General features: G+C 39.5%; 1 protein-coding gene across 3 annotated transcripts in view; it reads right to left on the reverse strand.

The window, feature by feature from the left end:
• The window catches only part of LOC132828368 (cleavage and polyadenylation specificity factor subunit 6-like), a 38504-nt gene extending 21853 nt beyond the window's left edge, over positions 1-16651 (reverse strand). For 2 of the 3 annotated variants that reach the window (XR_009646110.1, XM_060845406.1), the window contains exons 1-4: positions 16515-16651; positions 12259-12486; positions 9117-9220; positions 1888-2033 (exon numbers count right to left, since the gene is read on the reverse strand). Coding sequence is in view for 1 of the 3 variants with exons in the window: in XM_060845406.1 (XP_060701389.1) it covers positions 1888-2033; positions 9117-9220; positions 12259-12486; positions 16515-16598 (562 nt within the window). In the remaining 2 variants the exon portion in view is untranslated. The remainder of the gene's footprint in view (positions 1-1887; positions 2034-9116; positions 9221-12258; positions 12487-16514) is intronic. The other variant, XR_009646111.1, reaches the window with a different exon arrangement.
• Between the last annotated feature and the right edge of the window lie 2831 nt (positions 16652-19482).

Genomic DNA, 19482 nt, shown 5'->3' on the forward strand with positions numbered 1-19482 from the left:
AATGAAGCATTTGGGACTGCATTATGACTAAGTCAAAATGCTCAGAGTCAGCGTCCTTCCTTCCACTTGTAATCTCGCAGGTCGGACTAGATTGGGTTAGGATATCTGGTTGACATGGACGAGCAGGACCAAAAGGTCTGTTTCCACACTGTACATCTCTCTGACTCTATTTAAATACTCATCCATCACCCCCTTGAATGCCTCAATTAAATTGCTTCAGCTACACTTACAGGAAGTGTATTCCATACCCTAAGTACCCACTCTGTGGAAAAAGATTTGCCCCATGTTGCATTTCTTCTTTGTAAAAAAAAACTGCCCTCTGGTTCTCGGTCTACTTACAGGCAGGAGTAGTTTCTCCCAGTCCATTCTGTCCAAATACTTCATGATTTTGAAAATTTCTATAAAATCTCCTCATAGCTGTTCCTGTCCAAAGAAAACAGTTCCAACTCTTCCTCAAAAGTGTCTCATGCCTGGAACCATTCTCATAAACCTTACCTGCAAGCACTCCAATGAATTCACATGCTTGCTAGAGTTCCTACAGCATTGTACACAATACTCGAGCTGAAAACTAATCAATGTCTTATATGAGTTAATCATTACCTAACTGCTCTCATACTCTATGTCCTTAGTTATGATGCCCAAAATAATGAAAAGTTTACTAATAGTCCACTCTACCCATCCTCCCATCTTTAACAACTTAGTTATATGTAAACCCACGTCTTTCTGCTCCTGCATACATTTTAGAATAGTACCCTTTATTTTGTGCTGTCTCTTGGTTCTTTTAATTCCAACATACATCACATCATATTTCTCCTCATTAAACTTCATAATCCTGCAATAAATTATAACTAACAATGCAGATAATTTCCTGAATTTAAATCACATACACAACATAACTTACAAGCTGAACAGTAAGTGGAGATTTTGAAATCAACCTCTATCAATTAACTTCACATTGGCTGTGTTTTAACAGCAGGTATTATACAGTTCCAAACAGTATTGCCACATTTAAGACTACATACTGCAGGAGAATCTTGTTTTGTATGTACATGTTTTGTGTATAAAAATCACAGTGTAAATATCTCAGCACTCCATAATTTATTTTGTGATATGCAGCAATTTATATGGACAATGAGAGAAAATATGTTAAAAAAAAATCATTTGTATCTTAAATAGTGCTAGTTGAGGGAGGATATAAACCATTGAATCATTGTATTAGACTTCCCCTAATACAAATTGTAACATGCTTATTATGTTGAAAAAGAAACACGGTCTTAGTTTAATAACATCATAACAGTATCAAACTACAATCTAATCAAATTCTCTTCCGGATTTCAAAATAATAAACTCTGTTGCAGCAATGAGCAGGTTACTAACTAAACTGATCACTGAGGACTTCCTACAGTCATTTCTAATTTATATTGGACTCAATTTAGAATGAGTTAAATGTTAATTCTAATAAAATATGTCTGCAAACTTAAAAATTCATAACTGCAAATTCTAGATCACATTAGACTGCAGTCGTATCACTGTGCTGAGAAACTATCTGAAGTAGCTTCAGGAAAACTACCATAAATGAAAAAGTGGAAGAATAAGTCTAATGTTATTCTACAATTAAAAGTTCTATAGCCTACTTCATCAGCCAGACTCCTGAAACTATTATAATAAAAGCTAAGTATTCTACATGCTGAACATTTGAAATAAAAACAAAGTGCTGGAGAAACACAGCAGGTATGGCAGCATCTATGGAGAGAGAAACAGAGTTAACTTTTTAAATCCAGTATGATTCTTCTTTGAAACTTAAGAATTCCTCCAGCACTTCCAATTTTTATCCCTGAAAATAGCGAATGGCCAGAATTTCAAATGCTTAACCTTCAGAAAACTCACCATTTATGAACTGGGTTTCAAAATACTGGTAATTTGCTTTCGTAAAATGCCGGACATCCAGGTTCCTTCCATGAACTTCTTTTTTTGGAAGAATCTTTAACAATCTTTGTATATCACTTTTCAAAGACAATGTCACACTAGCAAACCTATAAAACATAGTTAATTTTTAAAGTCCAAAATAAGAAATTCAATTACAATAGTGCACTACCTGTGCCTTTTAAGAGCATGACACAGAAATATTTGTGTGCACATAGCTAACTTGCAACACTCATCTGCTGCTCATTTTCTATGTTACAGATGCTGTATAAATGCAAGTTGGTGTTGATGCAGTCATGAGCTGAATGACAGAATGCAGTGTATTTATGATGTCAATATTAATAGCAACGATCTTTTCTCATGTGCAATTTTAGGTCATATATAGTTAGAGTTGTTAAGAAAAACAGCAATCTCACTGTGTGCATCAACTCTTAATTGCATTGAATGCTGTGATGCTTCTATAGTATTTGTGCGGCAGAAATGAACAAGATGTGCCATTGAAAGTTAAGCCCAGTCATTTCAAGTCAATGTCCCTTTCTAAATGAAACTATTCTATTTGGTACTGAAAAGGACCAAATACAAACATGGAATCCAATTCTTTAGGTTTTCATAGTAATGGGAGAATTTTCAATTGTCTAGTTCAAAATCAAAATATTAGTTTCAAACTTTTCCTTTGCCTCTTTCAATCTGAATCCAATTTTTATTTCCTTCTATTTATTTTTCTGTGCTTTGATATAAAATTCAGCCCTACAATTTACACTATCATTCTCAGTCATTTCATATTTTGTAATCCTTAAGTCTAGTTAAAGAGATACAGTTCACTCCCACATTCACGCATCTCCTAAGTGCCCAGCTGCCCTTGCAACTCACATTTTCAATCAGTTGATGCTCATAGCTTTTTAAGAACTAAATGTGCATGGACAAATCTAAATAACAACAAATGCAGGTTTATCTACTGCCACAGAAAGTAAGAGCACATTAAAATCTAAACATTGTCCAGATTCTTTAGATTTAGACAAGATTTGGCAGTGCGACATATTTGCTTTCGGTACCTGTTCATTGACTGATGATATGATAGCTGGTCTTATTGAATTTGGCAAATTTAATTTGAGAACACTGCTCCAATTAATTCCTATTTATCCTTTCTTTAACAAAACTTTAATTCCCATTATAGTCTCAGCAGAGTTAACTTCCCAGAAGCAGGGGTGGCAATGGTCAAATCGAAAAGATCTGAAATTTGTTTGTAACAAGGATCATGTAATTCTACCAATTACAATCTGTAGTAATATGGAAATACTTTAAAGCTGTTTCAAAGAGATGGAATTATTGGACTCAAGTTTCTTAGATTTCCCTTTGATGACCTGCTTTTGCCTTAAAACTGCTCCAGTAATTCAACTTAATGGATATTAGCAAGTATTACTTCACAGTCTAAAGATATAGGGTAGGCCATTTTGAAATTTCTTTACCCAGAGACAGAGAACCAATGGAATTCTCTGAAACAGAAAGTGGTTGAAGCCAAAACATAATGTTTTCAAGGAGACATATATAGTTCTTAAGACTAAAGAGATTAAAGGGTATGGGGCAAAAGCAGGGCTAGGGAATTGAGCTGATTATTCATGATAGTACTGAATAGTGGACCCAGCTTGTGAGGCCGAAAGACCTACTCTTGTTTCTATTTTCTGTTTCTATGTTTCACAAGAGACTGCTAAATGTGCAAAATATTGTTTATTTGCACAATATTTCCTCAGGGAAATGTCACTGAATTCAAGAGGGAACAAAATAGTTTTGGTGGCAAAATGCAGGGAGAGGAAGGTAAAAAGGAATTCATACTACATTTTTTTAACTTTTGAACATCCAAAGAACCAGTAACAGTCTTTGCCACTTCTAAAATGTATAACTTTTGATCATATTGCTGCTCTGGCTAATACTGCCACCTTTCTAGATTGGATTGTTCTACAATATAAACTCAAACTGGCTGCTCTGTTAAAAAAAATCTCAAAATAACGTACCTGTATTTCGGAAGGAAAAACAGGTATTGCATTTTGCAAGAAGTATCAATAATACAGTTACATTTTTGAAAAATGTAATTGATGGGTAGAACCACTTGGCTGTATTAGAATTAAACTGGACAATGAATTTGAGAACAATATTACTGCATAAAATTACACCCTGTTAAACAAAAAAAAATCTCTAATTTTACAAATCACAGATCTCCAAAATTCATCAAGTCTCTATTTTTAAAGAGATAATGTTCCTTCTCTACTTAGCCTGCTGACTTTATAAACTTTGTTATAGCAGCTCAGATCAGACTTGGAATTCACCTCAAATTTACTGCATTCCTAAGTTTAAACAATCTATGATGCTGAGGACATTAGACCCACAAAAGTGCATAGTAAATCTTCCATAATAGCGAGTTTATTCCTTTAAAGCAAACAGAACTGACCTCATTAAAATGAACTATAAGATACACAGTAAAAAATGCGATTAAAGGTGCACAATTTATTTCTTAATTTTATCTTTTGGAATTTGTGTTCAGATGAAAGTGGTGGTTAAAAAAAGGGTCAGACAGCCCTTCTGGAACATAACTAAATTCAGCATTTTTGACAGAGTAGTGATCATGAATCCCTGTGGTATTACTGGGAAAATGTTTATACTGTCAGGTTTACAACGGGTAGAATAAAAATGTAAAATCATTAACTTTGGTTTCAGTTCAGAAGCATTTAGGATTAACTAAGTTTTAGTTCATTTCAGAAGATGTCAGTATTAAGTTTAGAAGAAAGTTTATTTTTTTCTCCTAGAAGGTAAATTCAGGTCAGGTTCTGGGAACAAGTTACCTCAGCATAATGATTTAGCTTTGTGAAAGTTTAAGGCCGGGAGAGCTTGGTTGAAATATAGGGATTATTAGGACTAAGAAAGTTTAGACCTCGGGTTTGTGAAGTGTTCATATTGGCAGGTTTGGACAGGATCAATTAACTGTCTTCACTGCCTTGTTAAAGAAACTGTCAATCATTTAAATGGAACCTAACAGTTGAAATAGAAGTATCATCTCCCTAAACTGGAGTCTCGATAATGGAAAGTGCTGGGAAACAGATTAAAACTTTGCTATGTGGTTCAATATAATTTTAGCTGTTGAATATATTTAGATAGCTTTTTTAAAAAATTCTTTTGTGCTACAAACTTCTGAATTAATTGGCCCAACCTATCTATACTCGTTCACTCTTCACTAGTCTTTTTCAATCATTTCATCATTGAAATCTACAATCGTAACTCTAGATTTTCTTCTTTCCCTTTTTAGTTTTCTCGCTTCTCATTCAAAGCTGAACCATTCCCTCCAAATATGCCCTGGAATAGAAAGATGCACCATGAACTAAACTAACAATCTTCTTAAGACATCATCCCTATGCCTCTCTCAACCTCACCCCCAACAAATGCAAAACATAGGATAATACAAAAAAGCTGAAAAATGTTTGAAAGGTTTCCAACTGCTTCAGTTAGTTCTATCCAACAATCCCTTGCTTACATACACACAAAAGGAATTTTCATGATTCTGTATTTTGCAAACACCACAATATATGCAAACATATATGTTCCTCACCCACCTTCTGAACTGATCTGTTAAGACCACACAAAGAACAGATAGAGAGCTATTCTTATAATGAAGAATAACAAAAACAAATTCCAATGGGCAATACATGCTGTGAAGAAGTGATATCAAAAATACTATCATTGCTCACTCACCTACATATGTGAGAGTGAATTTCATAACTTTAATACTGTATGCTCAAATTTGACCTCAGCTCCCACTAAATCCAGAATTTGTTTGTTTTATTCATTTGTGGACGTGGTGTCACTGGGTGGCCAGCATTTATTGCTGGTCCCTAGTTGTCCTTGGAGACTTTCTGGTGACTGGTATAACTGAATGGCTTGCTGGGCCATTTCAGAGGGCAACTGAGAGCCAACCACATTGCTGTGCGTATGGAGTCACATGTAATCCGACCAAGTGAGGATGGCAGATTTCCTTCCCTGAAGGATATTCGTGAACCAGATGGGTTTTTATGACAATCAACAATGGTTTCATGGTAATCAGTAAAATATTAATTCCATTTTTTTTAAAAATTGAACTCAAAGTCCATTATCTGCCATGGCAAAATTCAAACTCAGGTCCCAGAACATTAGCTGAGCTTCTGCATTAATAATCTACCAACAATATTACGCGGCCTTCACTTTACCCTACTGTCTTTAGGCCTATTGTCTTTTGGTAAAAGTTTACTTACAGGACTGCAGGAGTCAATTCTTAAAATGGAGGTTGTTTAGGGCGGAGGACAGACATTTAAATCAGTAAAGAGGAGTTCAGTAGCACTGTCTACTAGCAAGGGCAGAAACAGATGCAGCAGCTCAGAGAGTGGCAATGCCAAATCTAAAATGCAGCATTCCAAATTTTTCTTAAAGTCTACTTACCTTGATTAAAGTTGCAGTGTACCTTTAGATGAGTAGTGCGCACAGAAATAACATATTATGCTAATCCTACAAATATCCTGCTTTTCCTTTTTTGAAACAGGCATGGGCATCCATGCTTAACACGTACCACACACTAGTATGACTATGTTAAACCACAATTATTAAAGCATACATAAATAACTTAACCTGCCCAGCAGACCAAAGCAGAATCAACTGCAGAATCCAAGACGACAGATATCTGACTCTACATTACTATTGTGTCGTCCATCAGCTATTCCATCCTGTTATATAGCCAATGACACACGTGCAAGTCAATGCAAAAACACTGCAGCTACTAGAAATCAGAAATATAAACAGGATAAACTGGAAACATCTACAGGTGAGCCAGCATCTGTAAAAAGATAAACTGATGTAACAATTTAGATTTACGACCTTATGTCAGCATTGAGAGAATATTCATCAAACTAAAGTGTCAGTTTTGTTCAATGTTTTTACTACCGAACTAGAAATGTCTCATCACTGTACACAGGTTAAGACCAAAAAAAAGTACAAAATGCGAAGAGGGATGAAAAATGCTCGAAAAATTAATATGTCTTTCAAATTCTCTCCAGTTCCTCTGAATGTTGTAAATTGCTTCATAAACAGATCAATTATTTTGAACTCATCACTAATGGAACATATTATCTTGTAAGATAATTAATTTAGATTTTATCTGGATTATTTATACCAACTCTACAATAAAGACTCTAGCCATAATTAGTTCAGGGGTTAAAAGAACTTAGGCAGGACAAGAGAAATATGTTTCCAGACCGACATTCATTTTGATGAAATTACAACTCACAAAACTACTTCCTAATCCCCAGTGTAGAAAACTAAGGAATTTTGCGAGCTTTCCTGAACATATTTTCAAACTAGGAATTAGCAAGGCTAATGGAACATTACCTTTTATTGCAAGAGGATTTGAGTCCAGGGAGTAGTGAAGTCTTGTTTCAATTGTATAGGAGGTTGATTAGACATCACCTGGAATACTGTGTGCAGTTTTGTTTCCTTATCTCAGTAAAGATATTATTGTCATAAAAGGGAGTGCAACAAAGATTCATCAAACTTGACATCAGATGGCGGGATTGTCCTATGAAGAGAGTTTGAGCAAAATGGGCTCGTAGTCTCTAGAGTTTTGAAGAATTAGTGATGATCTTATTGAAACTTACAACATATTTTAAAGGATTGATAGGGTATACGCATGCAAGACATTTCTCATAGTTGGGAAGTCTCAAACCAAGGTTCCCATTTAAGATGAAGAGAATTTTATTGTTGTGAATCTTTGGCATTCTCTCCCATAGACAGCCATGGAAGTTCAGTCTTGAGTGTGTTTAAAACAGAGACTGGTAAAATTTTGATTACTAAAGGCAAACAGGGTTATGGGGATGAAGTGGGTAAAAGGCATTGAAGTGATCATATTGAATGGTGGTGGACAGCCCGACTGACCTAGTCCCGTTCATACATTCCTAAATAACATGTCATGGATGCAATATAGTGGCATACAATGGTGAGGATGCCATCCAACACATTTCACATATAATTTGAGCATGGCTCCACAAAGTCATGTGGGTAAAAACAATGACTGCAGATGCTGGAAACCAGATTCTGGATTAGAGGTGCTGGAAAAGCACAGCAGTTCAGGCAGCATCCAAGGAGCAGTATGTGCAAAGTAGAACACCTTTTCAAAAATGCAGATATCTGTTGAGAATGAAAATACAGCAAATGCTGAGATTTTGCAACAAAAAAAGTGAATGCTGGAAACAGTTTATAGAAAGAACTCATAAATTAATCTTTCAGATATTGGATACTTCCAACAGAACTGGGAAATTAAAACATGAATAAATATTAAATAAAAACAGAAATAAGTAGTGCAAAGAATTGGTGGAAAGTCTTAATCAAGGAAGAAAGATTATTTGATAACACATTAAACAATAGAAAGAAACATGAAATAAGTTAATACAAATAGAGAAGCTGAACGTGAATATGCAAAATAGCAAATTACTGAAAACATTGAACAAGTCAACTGTCATTGTCAAGATAAGTTAAAATTTCAACTGTAGATTTCCTAATGAAATGTACGATTGCTAGGCATCTGATACGAAAGTATGGAACTGTTCCTCAAGCTTCAATTGAGCTTCCAACAGAATCGTATAAAATTTCAAAAACAAAGGTTATAGAGTTGAATGGAGAACTGAAGGATCTAATCAATTATTTTACTTTTGCTCAGTCCAAAAGGACTGCTTCTGCGTTACAAATTTTAATCACTTTAATATCTTCCAGTTCTGGCAAAGGATCTGAAGTATTAACCATTTCCTTATCTCCACAGATGCTGACTCCTGTACTGTTTGTAATTTTTAAAATTTTATATCCAGCAGGAACAGGCCTTTGTTTTTGCTTTTAACTGTTTAGTTACTGCAGATTCATCCATTTTATGTGTTTCCATTGCCTTTAGCCCTATCTTCCAATTGTCTGGTGAAAAGATCAACTCAGAATCGAATTGCTGATTCTAATTATATGTTATTCCATCAGCTCCTAATCACCACTCATTCCTTTCTTTGATTATAAAAACCTTTCATTTCTTCAGATCTGATGAAACTCTGTATGCCTAAAACATTAAATTGCCTGATCACACCGCAACAACTGAAAGGTTTGTTATCATTTCATTGTTATCTGCTTTGGCACGATTTTCCACTTACCCCTTGGACTGACCACCTTTTGCAACTTCGTAAAATTTCATATCATCAACACTAGATATTCCAGCAGAATGAATGGCAGCTAATAAGTCATCACTGGTAGTCCACTGAAAGAAATTAATAGACAGCAATTAGAAATAGAATATAGCAGCTTTTTCATTGTTATGCAGACTTGCTCCCTATTCTGTAATGTTTGTGCCCAACTGTTAACTTGTTTAAATATACCTACTGTAAATGTTAAAGATTAGACCCAGTAGTAATTCTTGTTTCAGTGTTTTTTTTAGATTAGATTACTTACAGTGTGGAAACAGGCCCTTCGGCCCAACAAGTCCACACCGACCCGCCGAAGCGCAACCCACCCATACCCCTACATTTACCCCTTACCTAACACTACGGGCAATTTAGCATGGCCAATTCACCTAACCCGCACATCTTTGGAGTGTGGGAGGAAACCGGAGCACCCGGAGGAAACCCACGCAGACACGGGGAGAATGTGCAAACTCCACACAGTCAGTCGCCTGAGTCGGGAATTGAACCCAGGTCTCTGTTGCTGTGAGGCAGCAGTGCTAACCACTGTGCCACCGTGCCGCCCGAACCACTGTGCCACCGTGCCGCCCTTAACCACTGTGCCACCGTGTTATTGAAAGCTATATACATACTAGCTCTTAAAATAATCGAACAGACTAAAGCAAGCACAGAAAGTCAAACCTGCATACTAAGAATGAAATGCACAGTTGCCTATTGCGCCATGCTTGCCATTCTTCCAAGAGCACATCAAGCTCTCATTAGCTTTTGTCCTACAATCAGCAATTTCATTCTCCTCTCACTGCACAGAATGTGTGCTTGGGTTCAACAATTATCATTCCCAGTCTTAATTATTCCATCTATTATTGCCATCTTAAACAATACCAAAGAATTAATCATCCTTTGCATTTCCTTCACCATCTGCAAACAAGACTGGTCATTAATGACTTTATTGCAGCATAGCTTTGACTGAAACTTGGCTGAGACAGAAATACCTAACTCCTTTATGAAGCCATCTCACCTGCCTATACTTCCTACAAATTCTCTTGCAAAACTATTAGAATGAAATTACAGTCCTCGCCTTTCAGCTTTCTCTCTTACACCTCTGGTATTTAATTCGCTTGAAGCATCTCAATGTCTATCACTCATTTCTCTTAAAATTTCCTCAATGATTTTATCACAACTCCTGTCGCCTTCTCTTCTGAAATAGCTCTCATTAGCATTCTCCCACCATTCCCTTGCCTCTGCTCCTTAGCAAAAAAACACTCCGTTCCTAAAACACTTAAAATCATACTTTCAAACTCCCAACTGCAGATTGTTGCCCATCAACTCCCACAATACTTCTTTGCATTGATCCAAACTAGCAACTTTTGCATCAGATATTTAACATCCTCCCCATCCTGGTCCCTGCCATTCTAAATAGTCATTTTCATTCCCTAAAGATAATTGAAAGTGGCAGGACAGATGGAGTGAGCAGTTAATAAGGCATAGTGTCCATAGCTTTATTAATAAACTAAGCAGAGAAGCAAGGAGAGAATATTGAACTTGTTAGACACTAGCTGGAGTATTGTGTACAGTTGTGGAAGCCACATTACAGAAAAACTGTGAATGCACTGGAGAGAGTGCAGAAGCACTTTACAAGAATAGATCCAGGAATGAGAAACTTTGATTATGAGGGTAAATTGAAGCAGTTGGGACTGTTTTCCTCATAGAGAATTTGGCTAAGTGGACATTTGAAACAGGTTACCAAATCATGAGTGACTGGATGGATAGTGAGAAGCTGTTGCAGCTCATAAAATAGAGTAAGAATGAAAGGGCATATATTTAATGTTATGTGCGATCGTAGCAAATGTGATGTGAGAAAGAAAACTCACACAGCAGGTTGTAAGAGTATGGAATGCACTGTGATGGAGGTATGTGAAGAAGGCTGGGTCAATTGAGAAATTCAAGAGGGTATTTGATGAATGTTTAGACAGAAATAATGTGCAAGGGCATGGGGAGAAGGCAAAGGATAGGCACCAAGTAATGATGCTTGTTTGAAGGAACAAGTGAATGGCCTCCTTCGGAGCCGTAACAATTGTGAGATATTGAAGTGACCCTTAATGTGTCAATTTTTAGTCACTAATTTTTCCATTTGATCTTTCATGTTTTACTTCTCTTAAAATCTGCCTTTGCAATATATTACGTCCAACAAAGACAATGCAACCTTTACTTTATAACAAAGAGACCTTGGAGTGCAGGTTCATTGCTCCTTGAAAGTGGAGTTGCATGTAGATAGGATAGTGAAGAAGGTGTTTGGTATGCTTTCCTTTATTGGTCAGAGTATTGTGTACAGGAGTTGGGAGGTCATGTTGTGGCTGTACAGGATATTGGTTAGGCCACTGTTGGAATATTGTGCGCAATTCTGGTCGCCTTCCTATCGGAAAGATGTTGTGAAACTTGAAAGGGTTCAGAAAAGATTTACAAGGATGTTGCCAGTGTTGGAGGATTTGAGCTACAAGGAGAGGCTGAACAGGCTGGGGCTGTTTTCCCTGGAGCGTCGGAGGCTGAGGGGTGACCTTATAGAGGTTTACAAAAGGATGAGGGGCATGGATAGGGTAAATAGGCAAAGTCTTTTACCAGGGGTCATGGAGTCCAGAACTAGAGGGCATAGGTTTAGGGTGAGAGGGGAAACATTTAAAGGAGACCTACAGGGCAACTTTTTCACACAGAGGGTACATGTATGGAATGAGCTGCAAGAGGAATTGGTGGAGGCTGATACAACTGGAACATTTAAGAGGCATTTGGATGGGTATATGAATAGGAAGCGTTTGGAGAGATATGGGTCGGGTGCTAGATTGGGTTCGGATATCTGGTCGGCATGGACAGGTTGAATTGAAGGGTCTGTTTCCACGTTATACATCTCTAGGACTCTATAACTAGAGATCTCAATACATGGTAATACACTGTGGCAGACAATGAATACAAGACATGTTAGGTATTCACAACTCACTTTCTCACATCAGAATAGTTAGTCAGTTAAGTAACTGAAATACATATAATTTTCCTGTCATCAGTTAATCTGACATTATGTACCACCATTGCTGTGTAGTCATATCATAGGACAAAAGGTCATGCTCACCCACGTCAGATTTCCAATCAACATAAGTTTTTTATGAAGTGGTGCATCAATATATTCCGGATCACAACTTTTAGACGGGTCAGCTTTAATTGGGATGAGTATATTATTTGATGTGCACTCCAAATTGTCCTTTTTTGGTTCTACCTCTTTTTTTAAAGGTACTCCTATTATATCACCAATCAAATCATCATATAAGTCCATCTGGACACGATTTTCATTTTCCAGCTGCTGAGAAAGAAAAAAGAAGCACTTGTCATTAAATATCTCAATGAACAGGATAGTACGATATGTCCATATTGAGAATGTTCTGTAATAAAAGGATTTCTATTGCTTTACCAGTGCTGCCTTTTATTAGAGTACTAGTCTTTAATAATGTTTCAAATCATTTGTAACACTGACAATGTGGAACAAACAACAAGCATTTAAATATTATGCTTAAATTGTGCCAAGTATCTTTCCAACATACATCTGTATATGTCAAAATCATTATTGGGTGTCCGAGAATATGCCTGAAAAGGATTAATAATTTAAGACAAAATTCTTTTTTCAAAGTTAATTATGGTTCTGTAAGTACAAACAAATCAAAATATATGATACCTAGTGTACCAGTAATTTAATATTGAAAAATACAGACCTCTTTAGAACGGCATCACATCATAAGAAATGTTAAATATCTGTTGCTACATTTGATAATTCTACTTTCATGAGAAAATTAACTGATTCATTATACACAATGATAGTTGTAAAAGAAACAATTTTTTTAAAGTCTCATTTAAAATTAAACAATGCTCATGAGGAAAAATTAGGATGCCCTGTGCACATTTGCATTCCAAATTCACTTTGCAGTTAAATAAAACAAAGGACTGCAGAGATTGGAGATCTGAAACAAAAACAGAAATTGCTGGTGAAACTCGACAAGACTCAAACATTATTTGTTTTATTCCCACAAATGCTGCCAGATCTACTGACTTTTGCCAGCAAATTCTGTTTTTCTTTCAGTTTGTCCAATGTGAATTATTAATGTTGATTAACAAAGGTCATCTACATGATCAGAGATACAAAACAAAAGAACAGTTTAACTGAGCAAATTTTGAAGTGTTTCCAGAATGGCTAGGTTCAGGTTATTGTTGTAGAATGGCTAAAACTCAAGTTATTAGATTCTTCTATTATGATGACATCTATGGCATTTGTATCAAAATATTTTGGTCAAGCAAGTTAAATGTACATCCCACAAATCATTGGGCCAAATGGTCTGTTTCCACACTGTAGGTATCCTATGGTCTAAATATACAAAAGGTAAAGTTATCACATTCCTACCAGACCAGAGGGCTACTCTTTCATTACAGAGACAACCAATCATGGTGTAAAGTGGGTCAGCATGTCTTAGGCGAGGAGAGGCGTCAAGGAGAGTCATTCAATGTAAACTCAGTGAGTGCAGGAATTGAGCCACATTGTTACAGTACTCTGCATCACAAACCAGCTGTCAGGTGAGGAGTTTGGGAGATGGAGTTTAATTTATACAAATGTGAGGTGCTGTACTCTGCTAAGGCAAATCAAGACAGGACTTTTACACTTAATGTTAGGGTCCTGGGCATGTTGCCAAACAAAGAGACTTTTGGATGCGGGTTCATAGTTCCTTGAAGGTGGAGTCAGACACAACAGGGTAGTGAAGGCGGCATTTGGTACACTTGCTTTTATTGGACAACGCAATGATTATTAGAGTTGGAATGTCATGTTGCAGCTGTACAGGATATTGGTTAGACGACTTTTGGGATATTGTATTCAATTCAGGTCCTCCTGCAATAGAAAAAATGTTGTTAAACTTGAAAGAGTTCAAAAAAGATTTACAAGGATGTTACCGGGGTTGGAGTGCTTGAGCTACAGGGAGAGGTTGAATAGGCTGGGGCTATTTTCCATGGCGCATCAGTGATTAAGTATACGTGTTGGGAGTCATGTTGCGGCTGTACAGGACTTTGGTTAGGCCACTTTTGGAAGAGTGTGTGCGATTCTGGTCTCCTTCCTATCGGAAAGATGTTGTGAAACTTGAAAGGGTTCAAAAAAGATTTCCAGGAATGTTGCCAGGGTTGGAGGATTTGAGTTATAGGGAGAGGCTGAATAGGCTAGGCTGTTTGCCCTGCAGCATCAGAGGCTGAGGGGTGACCTTTTAGAGGTTTATAAAATCATGAGGGGCATGGATAGGATAAATAGACAAAGTCTTTTTCCTGAGGTGGGGGAGTCCAGAACCAGAGGGCATACGTTTAGGGTGAGAGGGGAAAGATATAAAAGACAGCTAAGGGGCAACCCTTTCACGCAGAAGTGGTATATGTATGGAATGAGCTGCCAGAAGGTGGTGAAGGCGAGTACAGTTGCAACATTTAAAAGGTATCTGGATGTGTATATGAATAGGAAGGGTTTGAAGGGATATGGGGCAGGTACTGGCAAATGAGACTAGATTAGGTTGGGATATCTGGAGGGCATAGACAAGTTGGACCAAAGGGTCTGGTTCTGTGCTGTACATCTTTATGACTATGACAGATAACCTTATAGAGGTTTATAAAATCATGATGGGCGTGGATAAGGTGAATAGCCAAGGTCTTTTTCCCAGGCTGGAGTCTAAAACTAAGACGCATAGGCTTAAGGTAAGAGGGGAAAGATTTAAAAGGGACCTAAGGGGCAACATTTTCATGCAGAGGATAGTGAGTGTATGGAATGAGCTGCCAGAGGAAGTAATGGAGGCTGGTACAATTATAACATTTAAAAGGCATCTGGATGGGTACATGAATAGGAAGGGTTTAAAGGGATCTGAGCCAAATGATGACAAATGGGACTAGATTAATTTAGGGTAACTGGTTGGCATGGATGAGTTTATCGAAGGGTCTGTCTCCATGCTGTACAACTCTATAACTGAGTTGCCTTATAATACATTTGACTTAAATTCAGTTTCAGTAATATTATGACCGCAGGAGGAAGCAACTCAGCCCAACAAGTCCATACCAGCTCTCTGAGCTCCTTAAAGCCAATTTCCTGAGAATCCTGCACACTGTCAGTGACACATAATTTAAGTGTTAAATTGCTGTATTTATACATTAAAAATGAAATGAATTAACACACAACTAAAATAAATCATTTCTACATTTCATCACTTAATTAGAAAGGGTCTGAAACCATGCTTCAGAGTTCACTCCACACTTTTAAAAGTTTAATGAATATAACTGTGGATCATCCTCCCAAATACTTTTCATTATATGGGATTTCCTAACGACTAAAGGAATATTTAAATTGTGATATGATTTGGCTTTTGGAAAATGACCACCACCGGCACAGATTAGTGCAAATTATGTTTAGCGCTAAACCTGCAACAGCCATAATTTAGTTTCACTGTGAACTCATTTGTTTCTCATTCATGTTGCTAAATCATAAAGATGGCAATGTTGATAAGTGGTCTGTGGTGCAGTGTCTCTATCTCTGGGCCAGGAGGCCCAGGTTCAAGGTCCCACCTGCTTGGAAGTTGTGCCATAACACCTCTGCATGGGGTGATATAGGAAGTATCTGTAGTTGTCAAGTCCCGACCTCTGGGTCAGATGGGCCAGGTTCAAGTCCCACCTCAGGATGTGGTGGCCAGAGGTGTGTCATAAGTCCAGAAATGGTGACCACAAAAAAAATGCCAGAGGTAACCACATTCTGGGATGACCCATCCAAACCCTGCAAGTGTACGCTGGAGTTAGTTACTCTTAGCATTTTAACTTTCAATTATGGTCAACTGATGCAAACATATATTGAAGCGAATAGATGGAGGTGAAGTGCTCCTGCTCCTTGGATGCTGCGCTTTTCCAGCATCACATTTTTAAGCTCTGATCGCCAGCATCTGCAGTCCTCACTTTCTCCAGGTTATAAGCATCCTTGTTTTTATTTATAAGAGGGAGGCTGAGGGTGAACACAGTTCTCGAGTCACTATTGTGGAGATGGGGCAAGGATTCCTCTCTGTGTAAACAGTTCTTGTCTTTCCCCCTCCCCCTGCCCGCCCACCCGCGTGCCGTTTCATCTCGGAAATGTACAACACCCGGAGGAATCCCAGTAAACATTGCCATTGCCGCCTGATAAACCTGTAGCCGCGGCTTGCGAAGCGGGGAAGCCCCGGGCTCGGCCGGGCCTCGGTCACCGGACCCGGGACACTCCTGGCACCGACTGCCATCCTCCCGGCAGCTCCGCGCCGGGGACCGATCCTCAAGGGAAAAACAAACAAACCAGGACGATACCTGCGCGGAGCTCTCGCCCTCCGTTTTATTTGTATCCGACAGTTGAGGGAGCGACGGGCCGCTCAGGTTCGAGTGCACCGCCATTTTGAGATGGGCCCTGACGCACAGCACGCACCAAGCGGGCGGCTCTCCCTCTGGGGTCTGGCGGGAGTGGGGAAATGGGGGCGGAGCTGGGGCGATGGGGGCGGAGCTGGGGCGATGGGGGCGGAGCTGGGGGCGGGGGTTGGGGCGATGGGGGCGGGGTTGGGGCGATGGGGGCGGGGGTTGGGGCGCTGGGGGCGGGGTTGGGGCGTTGGGGGCGGGGCTGGGGCGCTGGGGGCGGGGCTGACCAACTCCTGACCAAAAGTGCTGGAAATCAGAGTCGAGACGAGAGTGGAGCTGGAAAAGCACAGCAGGTCAGGCAGCATCCGAGGAGCAGGAAAATCGACGTTTCGGGCAAAAAGCTCTGATGTGTTTACGTTGTGGGTGGCTGTGGGGCTGCCTTAGGTGAGGGTGGGGTGCTCTCTTTGTGATGGTGTGGATCCTCCTTGTGGAGATGTGGGTGCTGTCTGTCGGGTTGTGGGTGATTTCCTTGTGGAGATGTGGGTGCTGTCTGTCGGGTTGTGGGTGATTTCCTTGTGGGGATATGGGTGTTGTCTGTGGGGATATGGGTGGTTTCCTTGTGGGGGTGTGTGTGATTTCCTTATGAGGGTGTGGCTGGTGTCTGTGGGGTTATGGGTGTTGTCTGTGGGAGTGTAGATGATTTCCTTGGGGGGGGCGTGCGGGTGCTGTTTGTGGGGTTATGGATGCTGTCTGTGAGGTTGTAAGTGATTTCCTTGTGGGGGTGGGGGTGTTACCTTTGCAGGCATGGGACCTCTGTGGGTTTGTGGATTCTCGTTGGGGGGTACTTTTTGTAGATATGGATTCGCTAATTGGGTTTAGGTGTGGTGAGATGTAGATGTGTGTCCTCCATGTGGAGGGGTGGGAATTTGGGTGTAGACACTATCCATGTAGGGTTGTGGGTGCTCTTCTTGTGAGGTTGGGGGGCAGTGAGGGCTCACTTTGTAGGCGTGGATTCTCCTTGTGGAGTTGTGAGTGTTGTCCTTATAGGTCTGGGTTCTCCTTTTGGGTTTTTGGGCTCTGCTTACGGGTTTTGGACCTGCATGTGGGCCCTCTCTTTGTAGGCATGGATTTTGCTTGTTGGGGTGTTGCCATTCTCCTTGTAGGGGTTGGGCTGTTTTCTTATAGGTGTGGGTATTCCTTGGAGGGTTGTGGATGCTATCCTTGTGGGGTGTTGGGTACTGTCTTTGTATATTAGTGTTCTTCTTTTGGGGGGGAGTGTGGGGAGTTGGGCTCACTTTGCAGGTGGGTTCCCCTGGCAGGGTTGTCCGCTCTTCTTATGAGGGTGTGGACACTCTCTTTGTAGACGTAGATTCTTCATGTGAGGGTGTGGGCACACTGAGGGTTCGGGCTGTCTTTGAGGGTGTGGGTTCGCCTTGCAGGGAAGAGGATGGACTTTCTTACCTCTTACAAGTAGCTGCATTTCTGCACCATCCTCGCCAAGTAACTGCAGGAGACTGAAACAACTGATTTCACCCACCCCAAGAGGCATCGATCGTCTTCATAACTTCCTCAAAACAACTCGGTCAAATTGGTGGGACAAGATCTCACCCACACAAAGTCATGCTGACTATCCCTAATAACTGCATTATTTTCTAATTAGGGACAGTAAATCCTGTCCCTAAGATTCTTCTCCAATAATTTCCCTACCACTGACGTGAGTCTTTGCCTGGGGCTCTGGATTACTAACATTATGAAATTGCCATTGTATCATTGAATCTAATGGTTAATTACAATGTTTACATAATCGGTTGGGAAATAAAGGAGGCTCTGAAATACGTATTTGTTCTGATGTGACAAAAAGTATAAGCTGCGCTGAATTTATTGTTAAGCCTTTACAAAGTTGGGCTGAATTTTACCACTTTGTGATTTTTGGAGTGTTTCATAGTGGGTGATCCGTCATGATTTTAGCAATATTCTCATACTATCGATCATTGCTCACATCATAAATATGTATCTAGGCTCCAAAGCCTGTCCCTCGTAATCATATGGCAGCAGAGGTGGTTAGTACTCATTGCTGCTGGGATCTTGTGTTTTTCACTGAACTGGTGTCATATTTAAATATCGGTTATGCACCACTTGAAAAGGTGCAAGCCAAGAACTGCATTTCACACATGGGTACTTCAGCAGTGTCAGAAAGGACATGTTGAGAAAGGGAAGCTGGCTTTTCTGACAAAGTAAAACAAGAGTTCCAAGAAGGTTGCTATTCATCTTGAAATATTAGCTCTGTTTCTGTGTTTACTGCTGAGTTTCTCCAAGATGTTTGTAAAGACTCAGACCAATAGGTTATCTTGTAAGACCATAAGACATAGCAGTGGAGGTAAGGCCATTCGGCCCATCAAGTCCACTCCGCCATTCAATCATGGCTGATGGGCATTTCAACTCCACTTACCAGCATTCTCCCCGTAGCCCTTAATCCCTCGAGACATCAAGAATCTATCAATCTCTGCCTTGAAGACATTTAGCGTCCCGGCCTCCACTGCACTCTGAGGCAATGAATTCCACAGGCCCACAACTCTCTGGCTAAAGAAATGTCTCCGCATTTCTGTTCTGAATTTACCCCCTCTAATTCTAAGGCTGTGTCCACGGGTCCTAGTCTCCTCGCCTAACAGAAACAATTTCCTAGCGTCCACACTTTCCAAGCCATGTATTATTTTGTAAGTTTCTATTAGATCTCCCCTTAATCTTCTAAACTCCAATGAATACAATCCCAGAATCCCCAGCCGTTCCTCGTATGTTAGACCTACCATTCCAGGGATCATCCTTGTGAATCTCCGCTGGACACGCTCCAGTGCCAGTATATCCTTCCTGAGGTGTGGGGACCAAAACTGGACACAGTACTCCAAATGGGGCCTAACCAGAGCTTTAT

This window comes from Hemiscyllium ocellatum, chromosome 26 (genome assembly GCF_020745735.1).
Source record: "Hemiscyllium ocellatum isolate sHemOce1 chromosome 26, sHemOce1.pat.X.cur, whole genome shotgun sequence".
Lineage (NCBI taxonomy): Eukaryota > Metazoa > Chordata > Chondrichthyes > Orectolobiformes > Hemiscylliidae > Hemiscyllium > Hemiscyllium ocellatum.